The sequence below is a fragment of the Ipomoea nil genome, unplaced genomic scaffold, assembly GCF_001879475.1.
Source record: "Ipomoea nil cultivar Tokyo-kokei standard unplaced genomic scaffold, Asagao_1.1 scaffold1956, whole genome shotgun sequence".
NCBI lineage: Eukaryota > Viridiplantae > Streptophyta > Magnoliopsida > Solanales > Convolvulaceae > Ipomoea > Ipomoea nil.
The window spans coordinates 340,788-365,441 of NW_017618384.1; the positions used below are offsets into that span (position 1 = coordinate 340,788).

The 24,654-nt window shown below is 38.4% G+C and overlaps 2 protein-coding genes across 2 annotated transcripts; one reads left to right on the plus strand and one right to left on the minus strand.

Moving 5' to 3' along the window:
• Positions 1-12,858: 12,858 nt before the first annotated feature.
• LOC109146979 lies at positions 12,859-16,773 on the minus strand. Its single transcript, XM_019294628.1, has 5 exons — positions 16,040-16,773; positions 15,686-15,982; positions 15,288-15,578; positions 14,089-14,357; positions 12,859-13,292 (listed from the first exon to the last, which is right to left on the minus strand). The coding sequence occupies exons 1-5, from the start codon at positions 16,771-16,773 to the stop codon at positions 12,859-12,861; spliced, it is 2,025 nt and encodes a 674-aa protein (XP_019150173.1).
• A 4,324-nt stretch (positions 16,774-21,097) lies between these two features.
• LOC109146981 (lignin-forming anionic peroxidase-like) lies at positions 21,098-21,964 on the plus strand. The gene has a single exon (XM_019294629.1). It carries the CDS (start codon positions 21,098-21,100, stop codon positions 21,962-21,964), a length of 867 nt encoding a protein of 288 aa, XP_019150174.1.
• The last annotated feature ends 2,690 nt before the right edge of the window (positions 21,965-24,654 follow it).

A 24,654-nucleotide genomic window follows, 5' to 3' on the forward strand; every position in this document is an offset into this window, starting at 1 on the left:
TGATCTAGTCAAATTACATAAGATTTCTGTAATGGAATTATTTGTTTATCATTTTGTTGGTCCCGATAGAGTGTAGTGAGAGTCTAGAGGGGGGGGGGGGGGGGGAGTGAATAGACTCTTTTCGTGTTTTACCCCAAAAATCACCTTTCGGTGTTTTGGCGCAGCGGATATGTCAGATTCGATTAATTGCTTTGCACGAGTTTACGTTGAAAAGAGAACTTTCGGTAATGATGATAAGGACAATATGATGCAGAAATGAAATGCGTAAGTAAAGAGATAAAGAGACAAGAGATTTTATAGTGGTTCGGCTAACGTTGCCTACTCCACTCTTCTTCCACAACTTATGGAAGGATTGCACTATCACTCGTTAGTACAATTACACAAAGACTTCCTTGATCACTAAGCCGGACAGCCTTCGTAGGTTTTTCAACTCCTCGAGTTTACTCCGCCTCTATCAACTTCTTCTTCAGAGTTGAGGTTGGTAGAAAATGATTTCTGATTTCTCCAACTTGATGAAGTCTTGATTGAGTGAGATGATTTCTTCGTACAAATGGCAAGACTTCCTTAAGGTGTAAGATGATGATCAATGAACTTCTTCAAATATCTTAGCACCTTAACACTGGTTCACAAAAGCTTGAGAGAACTGAGAGCGTTTAAGAGCTTTTGCAAGTATATAGATCGAGTGAAAGTTGAACCAGCACCTTCTTGGTTGATGAAGGTGGGTTTATATAGGTGATGAAAATTCATCCGTTGGAGGGAGATGAAATTTTTGAACCTTTTATCCTGTGGATAAGGACCGGGGAGCTTCATGCATTAAATGCTCCTTTAATGAGGTTGTACCATGTAGCCGTTGAAGGTAAGGAGAGCATTAGGGTTTTGTCCTTTAGCTCCAGGAGATGGTACATCTTCATTTAATGCTCCTTGATAATCGTGTCCTCATAAGTTGAGATCCTTATGTTCCTAGGATGTTGTCAAACCAGACAGACAAAACATTCTTCTCGTTGTTGAAGAGAAAGAATGCTTGGAGAGAATCGTCTTTAACAAATCTGTCCTTTCGAGGTAGTTGACAACTCCACATTAATTCTTGTTGCTGTTCATCTTGCCTCGTGTCTTCTTTCGTCTTGGAGACCCTATCAACTAGACATAACTCATTTTTGTGTGTTTGTCTAACTTAACACGAATTACATGGGAGTTATGGAAACTCTCGTCTAGGACGAAAGTAGCGATCGAAAAAGCTTAACAGTTAGGGGTCTACTTTCTACATTACATTGGTATCATAAAAATCCTTATACTATGTTCCTAACAATTTCCCCCTTTTTGATGATGCCAAAACCTATACTCTTCTTGTAAGGCTGATAATGATTCCATAAAGAATTTTTTTTTATTATAAAAGCAGCCATATTTGAGAGTGTACAAGTCTTTTCTAGGATGAAAGCATTAATAAATAAGACAAGGACCAATAACTCAGACAAGTGACACGAGATGTGTGAAAATGAGAGTTTCATATTAAGATTGTGCAAATTACAAAAACTTTACAATGAAGGCAGAACGAAAGGATATCTTACATTTCCAAGAGATTTGACTTCTGTTGTTCAGCTTCCTTGTGTTCACAGTCATCCCTTTCCTTTTGTTGTTTGAGCATTCTGGTGAAGTCGATTTCTTCATTAATCCTTTGTCTGAAGATCTTTATTGGATTTTTCTTGACAAGATCTTCATGTTTTCCTTTGATGTCCAAACCAGTGTAGTTATTGTAGGCTTCACGAATGTTTCTTCCTTCCACTATTCCAGCTTTCCACCACGAAATCAGTTCAAACGAATTCATTCTTTCTTGATAACTCTTTCCAGACTCAGTGTGCACTTTGAAAGCTGCATTGTGAATGACACCTTGTGGAGAGTCTTTGGTTACATTTGAAAGATCTTCAATCAGCTTCTTTATTCTTTCTCTTTCTTTTGATTCATCTTCTCTTCTTTTGACTTCTTCTTCATGTTTCTTCCATAGCTCTTTGTTTTCTCTTTTGATCCTTTCGTTTTGGGTGCTTATGTGATCTTGCCTTGTATGATTATCCTTTGTCTTGAGCCATATAGGAAAGTTGCAACCCTCAAAACGTTTACCACTTCCTTCTTCATAGGGTACAAAGTCCACAAAGTTTCCTATGCCATCCATAGTTACTTTGTTGTTCTTCATGCATCTCTGCCTCAGTTTCGTCTGTTCTCTCTTGGAGAGACCTGTGAAGATGTACTTGGCTTCAGAGCCAAAAGATTGGCGAGGCTTGAGTGATCTGGATTAATATCGACCATGGTATCTTGGTTTTGAGGAATGGTGACCACGAGACCTAGATGGTGGATGGGACGGATTTGTGTTTTTTTGGCCAGAGTCTCTTGGTGTCTGAGAAGGAGAATGTCGAGCTTTTGGAGTTTCCCTTGGAGACCGATCTCTCGTGTTTTCTCTCGGATGATCATCATCCTTATCCTTGTTGTCATTGTTTCTCTTTTCCCCCTTTTTGGCATCATCGGCACAGGTGGTAGGAGGAATAGTGGAAAGCTTATTTACCGCAGCCAAGATGTCCTGGGTATATCCAAGAATCTGAAGAGCATATTCTCCCAGTTAGTAAGAATTGTCTTGTGAAGTGTCTATCTTCATGCATGCCAAATCAACACGCTCTTTGAGACTGAAATGAGAGTGCTTGAGTTCGTGTTGCTGCCGTGCGACTTTGTTAACGGTGGTATGAAGCTCATGAAGCGTCTTGGCAATTCGCTCAAGGAACTTGTGATCTGATTGAGTTTGTTGAGGCGGTTGAGGTTGCTCCGGAGGTGGAGGCCGAGATTGAGATTGGGCAGCCATTAGGTGATCTACCTTCTTGCATAAGTCATCTAGCACTTTTGTGTCCTTTTGCCGAAGAACTAAATATTGCAAATGAATGGTATCGGCTGTATGAACAGTTTCTCGCATGTGGTTCATGATAGTCCGTGGGGACTCTGGTGTTGACTCTTCTTCAATGTTGGTTGGCGATGTGTCCAGTTGTTCATCTTGAGGTGGTGCTTCCCTTTTTCCACTACTTGCTGAGCTGAGGAGAATAGGTGAGGTTTCTATTTTTCCCTCAGTTGCTTCTTCACGCTTGATTGGAGTCTCGTCCATGAGTGGAATATGCGGTACAATTGCACGAGACATATCTTCAGGATGTTCATTTGAAACCTGTTTAGCTTGGTGTGATGCTTCTTTCGGGTCATCACTGTCAGAGGGCAACTTTCTAAGTGGAGATCTTTGAGGAAAGGTATCATAATCAGGACCGATCAATATGGGATCACTGTCATATTCCGGATCAGCTCCTTGGATCTCTACATTACCCAAATTGTCATCATTGTCATTGTCATCATCATTATCATCATGCTCATCATCTGCATCTTCGACATCATCGTCATCATTAACTTCATCTTCCTCATTACTTTCGTCTTCCTCAATTTCTCGTCCATGCTCATCTTTTGAGCCACTGACATTGCAGTTTGGATCATTCTGGTGTTCTTTCTCTAAAGTGGTTTTGACTTTCGATAGCAGCAAGGCATATCGAAGTTGCTTCATTTCTTCTTCAAAAGCTGGGTCCAACGGTGGTTTGTTAAGTTCAATGCAGATTGGAGCTTTGTCTTTTCCAAGAGTGCGATTGGTCATCTTGTAGGAGAACACTAGTCTTATTTCTTCAAGACGAAGTGCTTTGTAGACATCATCTGTACCAATCCACTTTAGGGTAAATTGTTCTTCGTCTTGCATGGCTTCAAAAGTTTCAACGAATGTACTTAAGGGGGTTGTGCGCCCCTTTTGCCACTGTAAAACTCATTGATAATCACTTTCAATGGATTCTCGGAGCACTTGATCTGGTGATGGTGGGAGAACAATTGCTTTGGGAGCTGGTGCTGGTACTTTCGGAATATCTAGAGTTGCTATTGGCACCACAACTGTCTAGTCTACCAACCTAGGTTCTTGTGTCAGAATTACCTGCTCTGCATTGGCAGGTTCTTGTGGCTGAGACGAAACATCAATCATTGCATCAGTCACTGCTTTCGTCTTTTCTGGTGAACCAGGTTCTTGTGGAAGATTTAAGCGACTGGCCTCCATTTCTACATCAGCAGGTTCTTGTGTCAACCCTTGAGGAAGTTGCTCTGCCAAAGTAGGTTCTTGTGGATGGGGGACAGGAGAGGAGATGTGACCAAGTTCTGGTACTTGATGATCAGAAGGTCTTTCTGGTGAGACAACTCTCGGCTGATCTTCCCCCTGGAGAGGTGCTTCTTTCGTGCTCACTTCCCCTTGAGGAGGTACTTCTCTCGTGCCGTCTTCTTTCGGTGTAGTATCTCTCTTCGGGGAATGCTTTGGTTTGACAGGAGAACGAAAGTGACCCTTTTTGCCGAGTTTTGATAGAATCAGATTATCTTCTTCGGATGAGTCTTTCACAACTATTGTTTACGGCGGTGGAGTAGGTGGGGTTGGATCTTTCTGCACTTGAGGAGATTTTGGAGGGGTTTGCAATGGTTGTTCATCATCATTTCCCTTCATCTTTTCCCGAGAGGAGCGTTTTTCTTTCCTTTGTCGTTTTGGCTTGGGTTGATCATCTTCGGATGCCTTTGGCGTTCTTGACTTTCGTTTGCCTTTAACCAACTCAATGGGAATGCCCAGCTCCAATGCTTTCTGCTTGTCATAACCAGATGGTTTCTGCTTCATGTGACAAGCTTTCTGTCCTGGCCGTATGCCTGGTCGCATTAGGACTCCTTTAGTGACAAGCAGATGACTTACCATAAAACCATACCCTAGCTTCTTGGCGATGTCTCCTGGACTTTTCCTGTGGTAGGTGATGGTGTGAACGAGATTGTTGAAAATAATCTTCGACCAGTCAACCTTAAGTTCGTTCAGAAAGGCATGCAGCATCTTTAGTTTCTCATTTGTCACATCATCGGTGCCTGAAGTCTTATGATCAACAATCTTGTTGAAGATGTCAACGGTAAATTCATAATCCAGCTTGAACCACTTCTTCTTTAATGGCCATGTGATTTCTGTCTTTGAAGGGGCTTGTTTGTTCTTGATAGAATCATAGAATTCTTCTGGATCGTAGTGGTAATAGGTAAGGTTGGACTTGTAAGATTCATCCCTCTGTGGAAACCCATACGTGGTTCGAATATCTTCCGAGGTGAGAACCACTAGATGATTGTGGATTCTGGAAGAGATGGTCAGAGAGTCGGTAGATATGGATGCGTTCATGAAGAATTGCGTTACATCGATGGGATACATATGGTGTAGAGATGTGTAATGAAACTGTACAATCCGGATTCCATGAGTAATCGAATGATATCTTCGCCAAATTTTCGATCCAATACGTACTCGAGAAATCCATGGGCATCCCACATGCTGCCTCCAACAATAAATGGAACTCTGGATTCAATAAATCGCATGTTTTCGGTTGGAAAGCTTGGGATTTCCAGGGTCGAAGGGTTTTCTGGTTCATTTTCAGAGGATGTGGCTTGTGTATTTTCTGCCATTGTAGAGCGTTTGAGAGAGTAAGGCTGGTAGCTTTGTTTGGGAGGAGATGAAAAAGACAAGGTATGATGCGAAGAGGATTCAAGTAGGGTTTTATGTGGTTCCGGGTAACTGAATATGGGTAACCCATGTGAAGGTGGGTTAGTGGAATTTCAAAAGATTAACCGCCTCTTCTTCTTCATATGGTAACTGATCAGAGCATGGGGGAGTGATAAGATCGTGTGCAGATCAAATTTGATCATTCCATATTTAATGCGGAGAGAGAAAAGTACTCGAGTATCTCTGGGTGCATTTAATGCACGTCAATTCATGTGTCAGCCATGGTGGGGTAGTGGACCATATTTCTCGGCCACACGATCCCCATTATAGATCATCTAAATGGTTTTGATGAGAGAGAACCAGATGAGGCTTCTTAAGCACGATTCAAACCCGAAGGAAGGTGAATTTATCATACTAGGAGATTTGTAAGAAAAATAAAGTCAAACAAATCTCTTATGCAACATTCAAAGAGGATACATTTCCCGAGAGATTTATTACACGAAACAGACAAGATAAAGATAATTACTGTCTCTTGTTGTGCGCAACCCTTTACTCAATGCCAGCCCTCTTCTTTTGAGTATTTTCAAGATATTCCTTCTTCTGAACCTCATAGGCAAATACTTCGGCTATAATTGTGTCGTGATCTATTCCCATTGCATCTCTTGAAAGACCTCGTCTTTCCATGTCATCAAGTTCAGCTAAAACTTTGGCTTTGGCACCTGCATAGAGAGATCGATATCGTTCTTCATGCTTCAGTTGTGATGCATGTTGCACAAGGGAGAAGAATTCAGAGCCACTTGATGTTTTGGTAGATTCGTCACAAGATGTTCCCTTCACTAGCGAACTTTCGGGTTTATGAGTAGAGTCATTTTCGAACTCAGATAGACTTCCAGATATAAGAGCCTGTTCTTTCCCTTTATTCATGGTAGTATTGTCTGAGAGAAGTGAGTCCATAGTTTGCCGAGAGGGTTCTTAATATAGCTCAACATATGCATCAAAAGAAGTGAACGAAATGACTAATCACAGCACACTTGGAAGAATATTTTCATTTCCAAGAAAGGAGAAGATAGACCGAGATAAGCTTTGATGGGAATGAACAAAACAAATAAACTTTCGTCCATTACTTTAGTAGATTTAAGATAATAAACACCAAGGGATTTTTATTCACAATACCGAGAGATAACGATACAAAGATAAAATACATAATCCGAATGATTAGTTTTTCTTTCTCTCGATTTTCTTGACCTTAGATAACTCAGCTTTTGCCTTTTTCAGATCACCCCACATACGCTTGTACCATTTTCCGGTACGTGGAAAGTTGGAACCCGAAGATGATTTAGGTTCTTCCCCCTTAGCCTTTGCCTCTTTTTCGTCCTCTTGCTTCAGATAGGCCATGTAGTCCGGATCGTAGTACTTGCTGGGGTCCTCAGACGTTGCTTGTGGAGGGTCAGTTCCTTTTTAATAGTTTTCTCCCTGAGGTTCTTCAACAATGAACCCAGCCATATCATCATACAGAGATGATTCTTCAGTATCGGACGAGATTTCCAATGGTGCTTGAAGGCTATTGCCTGGATACAAATCTCCTTGCTCTTGTCTTATTTGCCTGGTGAGTTCACGGAGCTTGCTGGAATCTCCCCTTGTGAATGGCTTTTTGGGAGCCATTTGTGAGGATGAGAATGGTAGAGAAACGCAAGACATAATTCCCTTTTTATAGGCAGATTGAGAAGAGATAACGTTGTGAAACTGCTCTCAGCATTCAATGTTGTAATCAATGACCATGTATTTCTTCAACCGACCATTAATGGTGTAGAAGACTTTGAATGGGCATTTTCAAGAATGTCATAATTTCAGGGTCAGAGATATGATTTCAAGATGTGTGAATGTCAGGTAGTCAGAGATTTATGACAGAAAACCTTCATTAATTCAAAGACAAATCACGAAACATGGATGAACAGAAATATATAGCTAGAGAAGAATATTTAAACACAGGACACAGGAGATTTCATTTCTTTCCGTTTTCTTTCTTCGTGTTACTGGTTTCGCCCTTGGTGACTTTAGAATTTTTCTTTGATGTAGAAGCTTTTGGGCGCATCGGTCCACCATCAGGACGTATCTCTTCATCAGAATCTCCTTCCACATACCCCACAAATGCAGATTTGCAATCATAATGTCGATAGAAATCCCTGAGATCTCTATCCATAGTAGTGTTGTTCCATGCTTCCAATGTCAAGAACCCCTTTTTTACGATTAGAGGGGGTTCCTCACTAGGGTCGAAAGATCTTGCATCTCCATCAGTGTCTCTCTTGATGAATTCATCAAAGTCCTCAATTTCAGAGTCGGATGAAATGTTCAGAGGATTGATAGGATGATTTCCAGTAATGTGAATGCCTTGTTCATCCTCTTCTGGATGACCTGATGCGTAGTATATTTGCAAACAAATAATTCTCGGAGTACGAGTTATCGATCCACAGGGAAGTGGTTGTATCAAGCACTAGTTACTAACTTATTCATTAGAGCTAATCCTAACAATTACTTAGATGATTGATTGGCATAAAATAAATAAAATAAAACAGAGGTTCAGGATTTTGAAAACAATTAGAGAGAAGTTGAGATTCATGGGATTCAAGTATTTAATCACCTAGTGCCAATTATCGTTCGCAATATTTAGTTTGGAATTAAGATTTGTGTGGGAATGCAAAGTGGAATCGAATTACTCCCGTAATCTCTATTCCTAGTGAATTTCCACTCCCATGGCTTAAACACCCAATAAGATCAAAGATCAGCATTCAATTATTCCTAATTACTACCATCTCCCGATTGGCAACAATCTAGAATAAACTTCCCCTAATAAGTTCCCCTTTCCCAAGGACCAACCATTAGGTGCAATCGTGTGTGCCCTAATTTATGCCCCAACTCCCATTGGTGACACAAACATGGCTATGAAGCTAGTAACTATGGCCATTAATTACAAGCATCAAACAATATTATCACGATTGCAACACAAGTATTAAACCCAAATAATAATATATTAAAGAAACTGAGAGCTCAGGCACATAGGTTCATAAACACTTTTACCCAAGAATCTCTAAAGAATTTAGCCAAGCATGACTAAATTATACATAGCAAATATAAATAAAGAATTACAAATCATCAAAAGAGTACAAGAATTAACCAGACGATTTTCCCAAATCTCCCTAGTCTTCTTCTTGCTTTCCAAGACAACTTGTGGCTCTTGATTTCTCTCCTTCTTGTCTCCAAGAATCTCTGAATTCTCTCGGTCCCTCTTATTAGGGTTGAGGAAGGAGGGATTTTATAGTGGGTACAAAGTTGAGATGAAATAGGAATCTTGTACCAAATTGGACTCAAATTCTAATTCCTATATTTAAATAAAGAAATTGTCGTCTTTAATGATATTTAGAATTTGGAAGATTCCTTGAATTGCTAACTTTTAATATGGAGATATGAGCCTTGAAATCCGCGCAATTGATATTAGGAAAAGAGATCTCGCGCTAGTATTGAATTTTGCCCAGCTGCGCCACTTTAAGCGTCTGTTTTTATCCCAGAAACAGACGCATATTCGATGCGTCGAGAATTTTCTCGACGCGTCGAGACTTCCTGTGCGCGAATTAGTTAGCTACTGGAAAATTTCGACGTGTCGAGCCCTTGGCTCGACGCGTCGAGTCCACTGGGCCCCGAACTCATCCAAAATTGCTCCAAACTCATCCTTGAACTCCCCTTGGTCATATCTTTGACCTAAAATGGTTCAAAAACACTAACAAACACCGTAAAATATTCAAAACAAGTGCGAACCATAATTAAATGATAATAGCAAGGAAAACATGTATTAAATAAGCAAAATTAAAGAGCTTAATTACTGTGATGATTCAAAATAACCATAAAAACAAGCACAGATGTGATAACATCATGACCTCGGGTCTTTCTTGACACCTTTTTGGTGATTGAGACTTTAGGAGCCATTTTAGAAGATATGGATGCAATTTGAGCATATATAATGTGCTCCTTTTATAGCCATTCAAGATGAAGCGCTTTTTCTAACGGTAATTCATAAGGAAAATCCATGGTTCTTGAAGAGTCAAATAACATTAAACTCATGTCTTCGTCATTATTAATGAGATGATATTTTAAGACAAATTCCATCTTTGATCTGAAAAGAGGTAATCTCACATAACAGAATCAAGGTTAGGAGAGTAATTAGTAAGGACAACAATAATTTAAAGTTTTCATTAAAGAGAATCGTGCAGAGGTACTCCAAACCATACAGATAACACAAGCAATATTCAGATAAAGCGATAGGGCACGTGAAGTTCCAGGCAGGTTAACTCATCAGTCACATCATTCAGATTGACCCTGTTTGAATATTCGTCTAGTTCCTCAAGTGTGAGGGTAGGCATGTTCGGGTTGATAGGCGACTGAGAGTGAACCAAGGTGAAGTCCTCGTAGGATTGATCACTTTGTTGTGGAACTTCAGGGATAGGGTACCAACGAAAGTTGGGTGGATTTGTTGAGTGCTTGTTAGCGCTCTTCAGCATCATTATCCTTTCGTTGGCAAGTCGGTTGGCTTGTTCCAAGTAATATGCCTTTTTCACCCTAGATTCATTGACAATGTTGTCCAGTGCCTCCTTTTCCTTAGGATTTGCTGTGTTCGGCATGGAGTATATCACATTGACCCTTTCACCATCTTCCTCCAGCTTGATAATTGTAGCATTGGGCAAACTTGCTTTCTGGAGATTTTGTTTTAGGCGAATGGCCCTTCTTTCGGCTTCATCTTTTGGAGAGGCGTAGTTTGGCATGGTGAACGTTACGTGGACTTTGTCACCATCTTCTACTATCTTTGTTATTGTGGCACTTGTCAATTTGCCTGCTTCTTGAAGATGATGGATGGCTCGAATCTCAGCTTCATCTATTTTCTCTTTACCCTTATCCATGCCTGCAAGCTTTTCTTTTTCTAGAGGCTGAGTGTGAGTGAAACTTGTGAGGAGAGAAATCAATTTATAGGAACAATGTTAGCATGTAAAACTTGTTAAAATATTTTAGATACTGATTCACGTTTTCGTGTTTGTCATGCTATCATAAATATATGAAAAGATAAAGTTGTTTATTAGAGAAGCGCATCATTTTGAAGATAACAACATCACAACTTATCACTGTGGCCTAACAGTGTCATTTATGCCTTCTTTTTCTTGCTGCTTGCGGTAGATTTGAGAGGGGATGACATCTTGGGAGGAGTGCTCGAGGGTGAGTAGTCAAAACTGACACTTCGTTCCAGCACACTGTCTTCCTTGATATACCCTATAGGGTTGCCAACAGAGTGGAATGACTCTCTTGATTCATTTTCCGTTGGGTCACGGAGAATACTCTGTATGTTTTGAGAGTGTTCAAGAAATTGGTTAAACTCTTGCTCGGTCACAAGTGGATCATTAAGGATTTCGCTTTTCCCTTCTTGTGCCTCAGTGATTGTTCTTTCGCTTCCTGTACTCATATCTGCACACATAAATACAAACACTAGAATTTTTGTTAGTTATGAAGGTTTGATTACGTTGTATACCTTATTTGTAGAGGTCTTTGCGTGTGAGGATAGATCAAATCTTTTGAATATCGAGAATGAGAATCTTTGTAGATTTGATTCTCACTGCTTTATGTCATCTCAATCATTCCTATTTCATGCCTTAGAGAGGAGAATCTTGCTTCACTTAAAGGTTTCGTGAGTATGTCCGCAAGTTGATCATCAGTGTTAACATACTCAAGAGATATGTCTTTCCTCTCGACATGATCACGAATAAAATGATATTTGATATCAATATGCTTAGTTCGTGAGTGAAGGACGGGATTATGTGTGATGGCAATTGCACTTGTGTTATCACATTTAATGCTCACTTCTCGTGCATTAATACCATAATCTTTCAATTGATGTGACATCCACAAAATTTGAGCACAACAGCTTCCAGCTGCTATGTATTTGGCTTCAGCTGTACTAGTAGCAATAGAATGTTGTTTCTTGCTAAACCATGACACGAGTTTTCCCCCTAGGAACTGGCAGGTTCCTGGGGTGTTTTTTCTATCGATTCGGCATCCTGCAAAGTCGGCATCTGAATAGCCAACAAGATCGAAAGATCCTTCTTTCGGGTACCAAAGACCAACGCTTTGCGTCCCTTTAAGGTATCTCAAGATCTTTTTGGTTGCACTCAAGTGACTTTCTTTTGGTTTCGCTTGAAATCTTGCACATACACCAACAGCAAACGAAATGTCAGGTCTGCTTGCTGTCAGATATAGGAGAGATCCAATTATGCCACGAAAGTTTTTCTGATCCACATCTTTTCCTTCATTGTCAATATCCATTCTAAGAGATGTGCTCATAGGAATTTTAACAGATGTTTTCCCATCAACGCCAAATTTTTGAATTAAATCCTTAGTGTATTTAGCTTGACTTATAAAGATTCCATCTGAGCATTCCTTTACTTGCAATCCCAGAAAGTAGTTGAGTTCTCCCATCATGCTCATTTCAAACTTGCCTTGCATGAGTGTTGAGAACTTTTCACATAACGCAAGGTTCGTGCTCCCGAAAATAATGTCATCAACATAGATTTGTACAAGAATAATGTGATCATTGCCTTTGATATGAAAGAGTGTTTTATCCACGGCTCCTTTCATAAATCCACAGTTTATGAGAAAGTGTGAGAGTGTATCATACCAAGCTCGTGGAGCTTGTTTTAGTCCATAAAGAGCCTTTTTGAGATGGTAAACCTTTTCGTGCTCATTATTGATTGCAAAGCCAGGTGGTTGCTCAACATATACTTCTTATTCAAGAAGTCCATTTAAGAAAGTACTCTTGACATCCATTTGATAGACTTTGAAGTTTTTATGAGCTGCAAAGGCCAGAAATATTCGTATGGCCTCCAGTCTTGCTACGGGGGTGAAGGTTTCATCAAAATCAATTCCTTCTTCTTGGCAGTACCCCTTAGCAACAAGACGAGCTTTGTTCCTAACAATGAGCCCATCTTCACTCATTTTGTTCCTGAAGACCCATTTGTTCCTATGACATTCTGATGGGTTGGTCTCGATATAAGTTCCCATACTTCATTACGTTCAAACTGATGTAGTTCTTCTTGCATGGCTATTACCCAGTCAGGGTCACTTAGGGCTTCTTCTATGGATTTTGGTTCCATTTGAGATAAGAAGCATGCCATCATGCTTTCGTGTAAGGAGGCCCTTGTTCGTACACCTTCTTGGACATTTCCTATCACTTGATCAGGTGGGTGATCTCTTAACCACCTAAGATCAGGTTAGAATATATCTTGTTGATTTTGAACATCCATTTCAGGAATATATGGTAGATCAATATAGACCATTGTTTCAAATGTTGTGGTAATGGCAGGATCATTTTGTTGAGTTGTGACCTTTTCTTGAGTTGTAGGTTCGGGTTCTGAAACCTTCAGCTGATATTTCATGTAGGACGATAGTATATCTTCTTCGTCTGAAATTTCTTCATCAACATGTTGAGGATTGTTTTGACTCGAATTGTTTGATGTTTTGATGTCGGGTGGATTCTTCTCAGATTGTTCATCAAACTTAACATGGATGGATTCCTCAATTACCATCGTTCGTTTATTTTGAACTCTAAATGCTTTACTTACTGAGGAATATCCCATGAACAGTCCCTCATCAGCTCTTTCATCAAAGGCCCTTAAATGATCTTCCGTTGTTGTGTATGAAACACCTGCAACCAAAGACATGAAAATAACCAATACTAGGTATTTTACCTTTCCATAGCTCATATGGTGTTTTGTTGTGAGATTTGTTGATCAGGGATCTGTTTTGTGTGTAGCATGCCGTATTCACAGCTTCAGCCCAAAATCTCTTTGGCAGGCCTGAATACGAGATCATTGTTCGTGCAGCTTCTTTCAAGGTTCTGTTTTTCCTTTCGGCCACTCCGTTTTGCTGAGGGGTTCGTGCTGCCGAGAGTTGATGAAAAATTCCATTTTGTGCACAGAACTCTTTTATGACCTTATTAACAAATTCAGTTCCCGGGTCTGATCTTATCCGAATGATTTTGACTTCTTTTTCTGTTTGAAGTTGTCTTAAGAGATTTGAAAGAACTGTTTCTGTCTCATTCTTCTTCTTTAAGAAAATTACCCAAGTATATCTCGTGGAGTCATCTACTATAACGAGAGTATACTTTCTTCCACTTAAACTTGCTGGATCAACTGGTCCAAAGAGATCCATATGTAGAAGGCTTAGAGATCGAGAGTTTGCCTCCACATCTTTCGACTTAAAGGATGACTTGAATTGTTTTCCCTTTTGACATGCCTCACATATTTTATCTTTCGTGTATGATGCTTTGGGCAGTCCTCTCACGAGATTTCTTTTGGCGAGCTTGCTAATTGTCTTTAGGTTTAGATGGCTAAGTTTATTGTGCCATTCATGATTAAGATCTGCATTGCTTTTGGCTACAAAACAAACATTAGTGTTAGAAGAAATCAAAGATATTACGTACATGTTCTTCTTTCGTTGACCAGTTAAGGCTGTCTTGCCATCCTTCGTGTTAACGATTTTACACTCGTCCTTGGAAAATTCAACTTTATATCCTTTGTCACAGAATTGACTCGTGCTTAGAAGATTGAACTTCAGTCCTTCAACATAAGATACATCTTGTATTGTTATTCCCTTTTTGATAATATCCCCTTTTCCACGAGTTCTGCCACTGTTTTCTCCTCCAAAGATGACTTTATGTCCATCTACTTCTATGAAGTTGCTCAACATTGATTTATCACCAGTCATATGTCTTGAGCACCCACTATCAACATACCATATGACTTGTTTTTCCTGCAACAAAGATTATATATTTTTAGGTACCCCTTGAATTTCGGGTCCTTGAGGGTTAGCTGTTAACTTTGGAACCCACATCAACCTAGAGTGTCCACGACTCATCTTTGGTCCTCTATACCCATTAGATGTGCGATAATCATAATGTATGCTGGCAAAGACTTTAGCATTATATCTTTTACGAAGATATTCCTGAGGAGAATTTTCATTATGCTTGAGATGATTGGTTTGTTTACGCAGATGTATCCTTTGTAGTTCTGCTTTAGACAGAGGTTCTGGGTAATCATACCAATCTTCTTCTGATGGCCCAGTCCATCCATTGCCATACCCAGATCTTATGAAGGATCTTTCGGGTTGTCTGGTTCGTCCATTTTCCGGGTTTCCTTGATCTGGATTCTCTCGTGTTGTTTTAGGACGATACTGCCTCTGGTCAACATTCGGCCTTTTCCTAGATTGAATATTCTTAGCAGGCTGACCTTTCTTATGGTGTAGATTCTGTCTATCTCCATTTGGTCCATTCCTTTTGACATATTTTTGTCTAGGATTGCCTTTGTAAGATTTTTCATTTCGAGGATCCACAATTCGTTGTACAGCCTTTCCTTTCGGTAAGCTTGTTGATTGTGGTATGGCATCGTTGTTAACTTTCGTCATTGGCTCAGACATCTGGGTTGGACCTTGAACAAATATAGCTTGAAAGCCTTCGTGTGAATATGCATTCGTGGATTTGTTCAAGCAGGTTTGTGAAGAGGAGCTGGGGTCAAAACCAATTCCGGTTCTTTCCCCGGGCAGTCTGGAGTCATTCATCATTCGATCCATTAGATTGGATGAGTTATTGAATTTGTCCAAGACTTCAAGCAATTCTTGCTCTCTCTTTTCTCTTGCTGTGCACTGCTCCTTCAGAGCGAGAACATTTTTCTCAAGTTGCTCCTTAGCAATGGCTAGCATAATGTTCTCAATTCGAACTTGCCTCAGCGCATTGTAGCTAATCATGAGCTGAGAGTTTTCCTCCTTAAGTTTGGAGTATGTGCTATTGATCACTTTGAATCTCCTCATCATTTCGGTAACTGATTCATTGGAGGTTTGACTCCCTACAGAACTTGACTCAGCTGAATAACAAAACGATGAATGAGAGTTTACCTCATCTTCGTCGGCCATAAGACACATATCTTCTGATTCCTGACTGAAAAGGCATAGTAGTCCTTTTTCTTCTTCAGTGCTTTCGTCGTTTGAACTCGAGCTTGAGGAGCTACTTTCGGCCACAACTGTGTCAGAGGTCTCGTTTACTACCATTGCCTTCCTTCTTCTCTCGTTTCTAGAGCCTGATGATTCTGACTTGTCATTTCTTTTGTATCTATCTCCAGTCTCCTTGGATGGGCTTTGGCAGTGTTGCTATCTTGATGCTTGCTCACTATTGGATGAGGACAATTGGCCTTGAAGTGCCCTGGTTTTTGACAATTGTAGCACAACAATTGCGAGTCTGAGGTCTCTGCTTTTGAGGTTTGAGGGGAACTTTCGTGTTGCTTTCGGGGACCCGAACGGTGTGAGTCTTGAAAGTTATTCTTCCTCATGAACCTTTTCATTTTCCTGACAAATAGTGCATATTGTTCATCAGATAAAAAATCACAAGAGTTTAATTTCGACCTGTTAGATGTTGATGCTGATTGGTTTGCCACGAGAGCGACATTTCTTGTTTCTGATTCTTCGGCATCTTTCGGTTCATGTTCGAATTCATATGCTTTGAGATCACTAAAGATCTTGGCCGTGCTCATTGTTTTCATATCTCGACTGTCTCTCATTGCAATGACCTTCATTTCCCAAGATTTTGGTAGGCCACGAAGGATCTTCAGATTCCTTTCTTTCTCAGCCAGTTCCTTCCCGAGATCTGTCAGATCTCCCATGAGTCTGGTGAATCTCAGCTCCATGTCCATGATTGTCTCGTTTGGAAGCATTTTAAAATCTTCAAACTTCTTCATTGCTACAGTCAGTTTGTTGTCTTTCTCCTGCTCATCCCCTTCTCCTAGTTCCATCAGAACATTCCATATTTCCATGGCATTCTTGCACTTTCGGACTCTTGGGAACAGGGAGTCATCAAGGGAGTTGTAGAGGATATTTCTTGCTACGTTATCCAGGTTTGCTCTTGTCCTTTCTTCCGAGGTATATGAATCTTTTGGCTTCGGTATCATTTGCTCAGCACCGGCTCCTTGAGCTGCCGCTTGTGTGTTCACCGTCATAACTGTAATTCGTCCAGTTGTTATGACGTCCCACATTTCGTCATGTATGGAGCAGAGGAGTGCCTGCATTCTTATCTTCCAGTCATCAAATTTAGCAAGGCTGAAAACGTGCTGCTTAGAACGGTTAGCATGATCTTTTTCCATTTTGCAAATGTTCGTGCAAAGCTGAAAAATATGCAGTTTTTCAGAATTTTGATAGGGGATCTACCAGGCAGTAAATGCAAAGCCTTTAGGCTCTGATACCACTTGTTGGTCCCGATAGAGTGTAGTGAGAGTCTAGAGGGGGGGGGGGGGGGGGTGAATAGACTATTTTCGTGTTTGACCCCAAAAATCACCTTTCGGTGTTTTGGTGCAGCGGATATGTCAGATTTGATTATTTGTTTTGCACGAGTTTACGTTGAAAAGAGAACTTTCGGTAATGATGATAAGGACAATATGATGCATAAATGAAATGCGTAAGTAAAGAGATAAAGAGACAAGAGATTTTATAGTGATTCAGCTAACGTTGCCTACTCCACTCTTCTTCCACAACTTATGGAAGGATTGCACTATCACTCGTTAGTACAATTACACAAAGACTTCCTTGATCACTAAGCCGGACAGCCTTCATAGGTTTTTCAACTCCTCGAGTTTACTCCGCCTCTACCAACTTCTTCTTCAAAGTTGAGGTTGGTAGAAAATGATTTCTGATTTCTCCAACTTGATGAAGTCTTGATTGAGTGAGATGATTTCTTCATACAAATGGCAAGACTTCCTTAAGGTGTAAGATGATGATCAATGAACTTCTTCAAATATCTTAGCACCTTAACACTGGTTCACAAAAGCTTGAGAGAACTGAGAGCGTTTAAGAGCTTTTGCAAGTATATAGATCGAGTGAAAGTTGAACCAGCACCTTCTTGGTTGATGAAGGTGGGTTTATATAGGTGATGAAAATTCATCCGTTGGAGAGAGATGAAATTTTCGAACCTTTTATCCAGTGGATAAGGACCGGGGAGCTTCATGCATTAAATGCTCCTTTAATGAGGTTGTACCATGTAGCCGTTGAAGGTAAGGAGAGCATTAGGGTTTTGTCTTTTAGCTCCAGGAGATGGTACATCTTCATTTAATGCTCCTTGGTAATCGTGTCCTCATAAGTTGAGATCCTTATGTTCCTAGGATGTTGTCAAACCAGACAGACAAAACATTCTTCTCGTTGTTGAAGAGAAAGAATGCTTGGAGAGAATCGTCTTTAACAAATCTGTCCTTTCGAGGTAGTTGACAACTCCACATTAATTCTTGTTGCTGTTCATCTTGCCTCGTGTCTTCTTTCGTCTTGGAGACCCTATCAACTAGACATAACTCATTTTCGTGTGTTTGTCTAACTTAACACGAATTACATGGGAGTTATGGCAACTCTCGTCTAGGACGAAAGTAGCGATCGAAAAAGCTTAACAGTTAGGGGTCTACTTTCTACATTACATTGGTATCATCAAAATCCTAATACAATGTTCCTAACACATTTCCTTCATCCCGCTTCGCAATTCATGCTCGAGAAGATATTGTTAAGTTTGTCTCATATAGGGACTAGGAATATAAGTTTGTCCAATAGGAGTGAAACAATTTGGGCAAACCCATTGTACAACGATTAGATGCCTAAATACATTAATTATATCCCTAAGGTATCACCACGATCACCATCGCTATGAACTAATTCTTTTTTTACTCTGGTGGATGTAAGCACATTGCCGAACCATGTAAATCTTACATTCTTTACCTCTATTTTTACCAATATTATTGTTTCTTGTTCTTGTTGATTTCGTCAGATATTATAGGCATGACAATATAATTCATACTCAAAATTGTTTCCAAGTTATCATTTGGATTTGTATTTTCAAAATAAAAAATAAGTACTTGGATTTATAAAATCATATTTTGCAATTTGAAAAATAATTGTATTTGAACAATTTTTTTTTTTTTTTTCAAAAAACGTCACACAAGTTTTGTTTGTTTATTTTTTTTTTCTTTTTAAGTGAAATGCCCTCGAGTATAGTATCGGAACGTTATGTTGTGCAACCGTGAACACCATGCAAGGTGCGCACAGTTCCACTTCATAATTTCTATACTGTAGATTCATAATTTCTATAATGTAAATTAATAAAATCTATACTGTAGATTCATAATTTCTAAACCGTAGATTAATAATTTAAACACAAGAGATTCATAACTTCTATATAGAAGATTCACAATTTCTATATTGCAGATTCATATTTTACGAACTGTAGATTCATAATATCTAAACTGTATAGTTATCAAATTATGAACATATAGTTCTGTGAGTTGTGAATACAGAGTTCAACAATTGGGAATATGAGCATCGAAAATTATGAACATATAGCTCTATAATCATGAACATATATTTATAAACTTATGAACATATAGCTCTATCACATGTTCACAAATCAAATACTGTAGATTCATAATTTCAACACTGTAGATTCATAATTTAAATATGATAGATTCATAATTTCTAAACTGTACAATTGCGAAGAGAGAAAAGAATGTTTGAATGCGAATGGAAACCGCCTAACGCCGTTAACGGCAATGAAAAATGGAATTTTTTTAAAAAAAATTTTGGAACGGCGTTGTTTTGCAACAGTATGCACCATGCATGGTCCACACGGTTGCACAACATAATTTGCCTATAGTATCCAAAGAGATAACAAGATGAGTTATTGTTACTGTATGGAAAATAACTATTATATTCTTAGGATTATCTTGATAAATTATGCTGTTCCTTTTGGACATGCTTGATTGAGGAAACAAAATTTAGATGAATATAAATTCTATTTCATAAGGAATGCAAACACTTTTGTGAGATCGTCTCACGGTCTCAATCCCGTTAGAGGGAGAAAAACGAAGGAAAAGCAAGAAACATGTGCGTTCCACGCATATAAAGGGCGAGTAAATCTAGTTTTATTTTTTCTAGAATTTTTTTAAATCAAACAAAACAATGAATGCATCCAAAACCATCATCACTAGCCGACATACCAAAATCACCAAATTAATTAACTAATTTCCCAATTATAAAAATTTTCTTAAGCATATACAAATAAAAGATCAAAGATGAATGAGTGAAAGTGAGGAAACAACATCGTAGATGGACAATTTTTGCAAGGAGCGGAATGCAATCGTGAAGACAGCAAACGAGATATCAACTCTTTGCGTCGCAAATTTTCTAAACGGTCATGTGTTTAACCATTTGCGGTCATATGTTTGGACACGCTTTGGGCCCCGTTAGAGAGAGAAAAATGAAGGAAAAGTAAGACACGTGCGAATTTCGTGCATCTAAATCCATTTCTTTTTCTTGAATTTTTTAAAATCTAACAAAACAATGAATGCATTCGATACCATCCTCACTAGCCGACATACCAAAATTTCAAAAATAATGGACCTAATTAATTAACTAATTTTCCCAATTACAAATTTTTTTTGATCATACAATCCAATTTGGAATGTATGAAGACTTAAATCCATTAGGGGAGTATTTTAACAAACTTTTTCTAAATGATCACTGCTACTGATTAAAATATTTTTCAGCGAAATTAATGAAATAAACTTAATAATATACATATTCATAAATGGCAAATTATGCTGTGGAACCGTGTCCACCTTGCAAGGTGGACACGTACAGATCCAAAACTGTTCATAACTATGAATATATAGTTCAAAAATGATGAACATATAGGTCTATAATTATGAACATAGAGTTGTGAACACAATTATGAACATATAGTTCTATAATTATGAATATAGAGATTCAATAATTGTGAATATGAAGTTCAAAATTTATGAATATATAGTTTTATAATTATGAACATATAGTTCATTAATTATCTATATAGAACTGTGTCCACCTTGAATATATAGCTTTATAATTATCAAGTGACATAAAACTTGGACAAATTATTGTGTGGATCATGGTCCACATAGTGCTGTACGGACCATAAAAGGAAGTACATCTTTAATAATCGAAAGGTCGAAATATATATTATATAATAATCGAAAAAGATAAGATTGAATATATGGTCGATGAAAAAATGATAAAAAGGCCGGGAAAAGACTAATTGACGGAGAAGAAGTGAACCCGGCCTGATCACAGGGAAAGGACCCTAGAGTATATGACTTGATTGTTCCGTTCATGACATTCATCAATTTTAATTTCTAAACATTAGTTATTATTGATCATATTCACACTAGAATTAATATTTATTCTCCCTAGCCCCTCTCTATATTATTGTGAATAATATAATATAATATTCCTTTTATCATTCCTTATCTGATTAGGAGTATATTTAACAATAGCCACCGCCTCCCTGCAACAAGTATATACACTTCGTTCCACTTTCCCATTCTCAATCATCATACCAACCCAATCATATCTTTCAGATCAGACCTAGCTACAATCCCTGCGCCATTTCTCTATATACATATGGCTTCTCATTTATATACTACAACTTTATCATGTTTGCTTCTACTACTGCTCTCCGCCTTCTCGCAATGCCAAGCGCAGCAGCAGCTATCCCCATCATTTTACGACAACACATGCCCTAACGCTCTAAACATCATTCGCACTGCCGTAAGGCAAACCGTGTCCCGTGAGCGTCGCATGGCCGCTTCCTTGATTCGTCTCCATTTCCACGACTACTTTGTTCAAGCTTGCGACGCTTCCATCTTACTGGACGAGTCACAAACCATTCAGAGCGAAAAGACGGCGTTGCCAAACCATGCCTCTGCCATGGGTTACGACGTGATAGAGGCTGCCAAGCGTGAGCTAGAGAAAGCTTGTCCCGGTATTGTATCTTGTGCTGATGTATTGTCGGTGGCTGCACGTGATGCCACTGTTGCTGTGGGAGGTCACTCTTGGACAGTGAAGCTGGGAAGAAGAGATTCAACCACAGCTAGTCGTACCATAGATCTCCCCAGCCCTTTCGCAAATTTGGATACACTTATATCCAGCTTCGCTAGCAAAGGCCTTAACACAAGAGACATGGTTGCCTTGTCTGGTGCGCACACTCTCGGCCAAGCTCAATGCTTCCTATTTCGCGATAGAATTTACGGCAACCGTACTAACATTGATGTTGGTTTTGCTAGCACTAGAAGACGCAAATGTCCAAACGACACCGAAAATGGGAATTTGGCACCCCTTGATTTAGTGACCCCAAATTCCTTTGATAACAACTACTATAAGAACTTATTGCAAAAGAAAGGTCTGCTTCAATCAGATCAAGTTCTATTCAGCGGTGGAGCAACTGACAGTATTGTTTCAGAGTACGCCAGGAGCTCTCGAGCATTCTAAGAAGATTTTGCATCACCCATGATTAAAATGTCTGAAATTCAGCCGCTCACGCGTCAAAATGGGATCATTAGGAAAGTCTGCGGTGCTTTGAACTAGCTTCAATTCATTTCTCCAAATTTCATAATTTTTTTTTTTGAAAACCATTTCTTCAATTTAGTTTTTCCTCGCTGTCAAATTAATTAATTGTATTTCTTTTCTTCATTACTGTACTCACGATCTTTTTTACAAAATTGCACTGTTTCTTTTATTGAACATTATATTCAAATTCCACCTAATTCAAGGTTACGTTACCTATTGACTTATTTTCAAGAAAGTTACAATAAAAGCATGCGCTGATCTTCTCAAATTACATAAGATTTCTGTAATGGAATTATTTGTTTATCATTTCCTTCATCCCGCTTCGCAATTCATGCTCGAGAAGATATTGTTAAGTTTGTCTCATATAGGGACTAGGAATATAAGTTTGTCCAATAGGAGTGAAACAATTTGGGAAGACCCATTGTACAACGATTAGATGCCTAGAAATACATTAATTATATCCCTAAGGTATCACCATCGCTATGAACTAATTCTTTTTTTACTCTGGTGGGTGTAAGCACATTGCCGAACCATGTAAATCTTACATTCTTTACCTCTATTTTTACCAATATTATTGTTTCTTGTTTTTGTTGATTTCGTCAGATATTGTAGACAAGACAATATAATTCATACTCAAAATTGTTTCCAAGTTATCATTTGGATTTGTATTTTTCAAAATAAAAAATAAGTACTCGGATTTATAAAATCATATTTTGCAATTTGAATAATAATTGTATTTTAACAATTTTTATTTTTATTTTTTCAAAAAACGTCACAAGTTTTGTTTGTTTTTTTTTTTCTTTTTAAGTGAAATGCCCTCGAGTATAGTATCGGAACGTTATGTTGTGCAACCGTGTGCATCATGCAAGGTGCGCACGGTTCTAATTCATAATTTCTATACTGTAGATTCATAATTTCTATAATGTAAATTCATAACACAATGGCATAGCCGAAAGAAGAAATCAGACGCTTAAAGAAGTCGCACGAGTGATGATCAGTGCATCCAGGTCTCACAAAAAGATATTGGGCCGAAGCAATGAACACTACTTGCTTTCACAAGATTTCTTTCAAACAATCACAAGATCCACAGGCTTGTCTTGATTTGGGGTGTGCAAACTTCGGTAAATGTTTGGTTAACCGACCGAACCGACAAAGTTCGGTTAACCTTTTTTTACCAATTTTTTCTGGCTCGGTTAATGGTTAACTATTTTTTAAAATTTTGGTTTATGGTTAATTCAGTTTGAAATTGTCGCTTAACCGAAATTTTATATACAAAAAAGTACATAATTGTACACCATAATATTAATAATCGCGTCAACTTCCTACATAAATTAACAAAACGACGTCGTTTTGGGAGGCTCGGGGCGCATAGTGTTGTGTGTGCAGTGGTGTAGGGTATACCGATTGAGATAGATTAGAGTGAATTTTGAGTTCCTGAGAGATAGTGGTTTTTTGTGGGCCTCAGGAGAGAAAAAAAAATGAAAGAAAGACTGTGCATGCTTTTTTTGTGGTACATTTTAATTTTTAAAATAATAGAAAGTAATATGGTGGTAGGAGACATTGTACCAATATCAAATAATAATAATAATAATAATAATAATAATAATAATTATTATTATTATAATAATAATAATAATAATAATAATAATAATAATAATAATAATAATTATTATTATTATTATTATTATTATTATTATTATTATTATTATTATTATTATTATTATTATTATTATAATAACAAAAAGTTAATACCCATTTTGGTCCCTTGACTTTAGATAAAATGACATTTTTGCCCCTCTTTATAACGGTGGATGGCTGGAAATTGTAACAGAGGACCAAATTGTGTATGATTTTACAACTTAGAGGACTAAATTGGGTACTTTTAATAGTTCGGGACTAAATTGCGCATTACCTAATAGTCAAGGGACCAAAATGGGTATTAACTCTTTTGGTTGCAAATGTTTTATTCACATTAATGATAAATTGCATCTAAAAGCTTTTCGATGATCGTGCAGATGAAGGAATTTTTCTAGGATATTCGACTACCAGCAAAACATTCAGAGTATTAAACAAAAGAACAATGGTAGTTGAAGAGTCTATACACGTGGTGTTTGATGAAAAATCGCACGTAAAAAATATTGCAATGGACGTGGAAGACATGCAAAATGGTAACATGTGTCAAATTGATTTTTGTGATACTAATGATACGTGTGAAGATAATATTTTGCAGGGTTTAGATGAGATGGAAACCAATTCTCTAGAAAATCCCATCTCTCATCCAGAAAGTGTTGGAGATACAATTAATTTTAATATTAATAGAGATGAGTTTGGAGATCCAATTAGAGATGAGGTTGGAGATCCACTTGGAGATCAAGTTGGAGACCAAGGAATTGATGATGAAATTCGAATCAACCCCTCCAATTTTCAACCAGCGAACCCATCCAGTATCATGCACCCTTTTTGAACCATATTTGAAATAGCTTAGAATTAACCCTCCAGAATTAATTATTGGAAATGTCCGTGATGGCGTGAAGAAAAGATCCTCTACCATGGAAGCATTGTTCATGTGTTATTTATCTCAAATCGAACCAAAGGAAGTGGACGAAGCATTA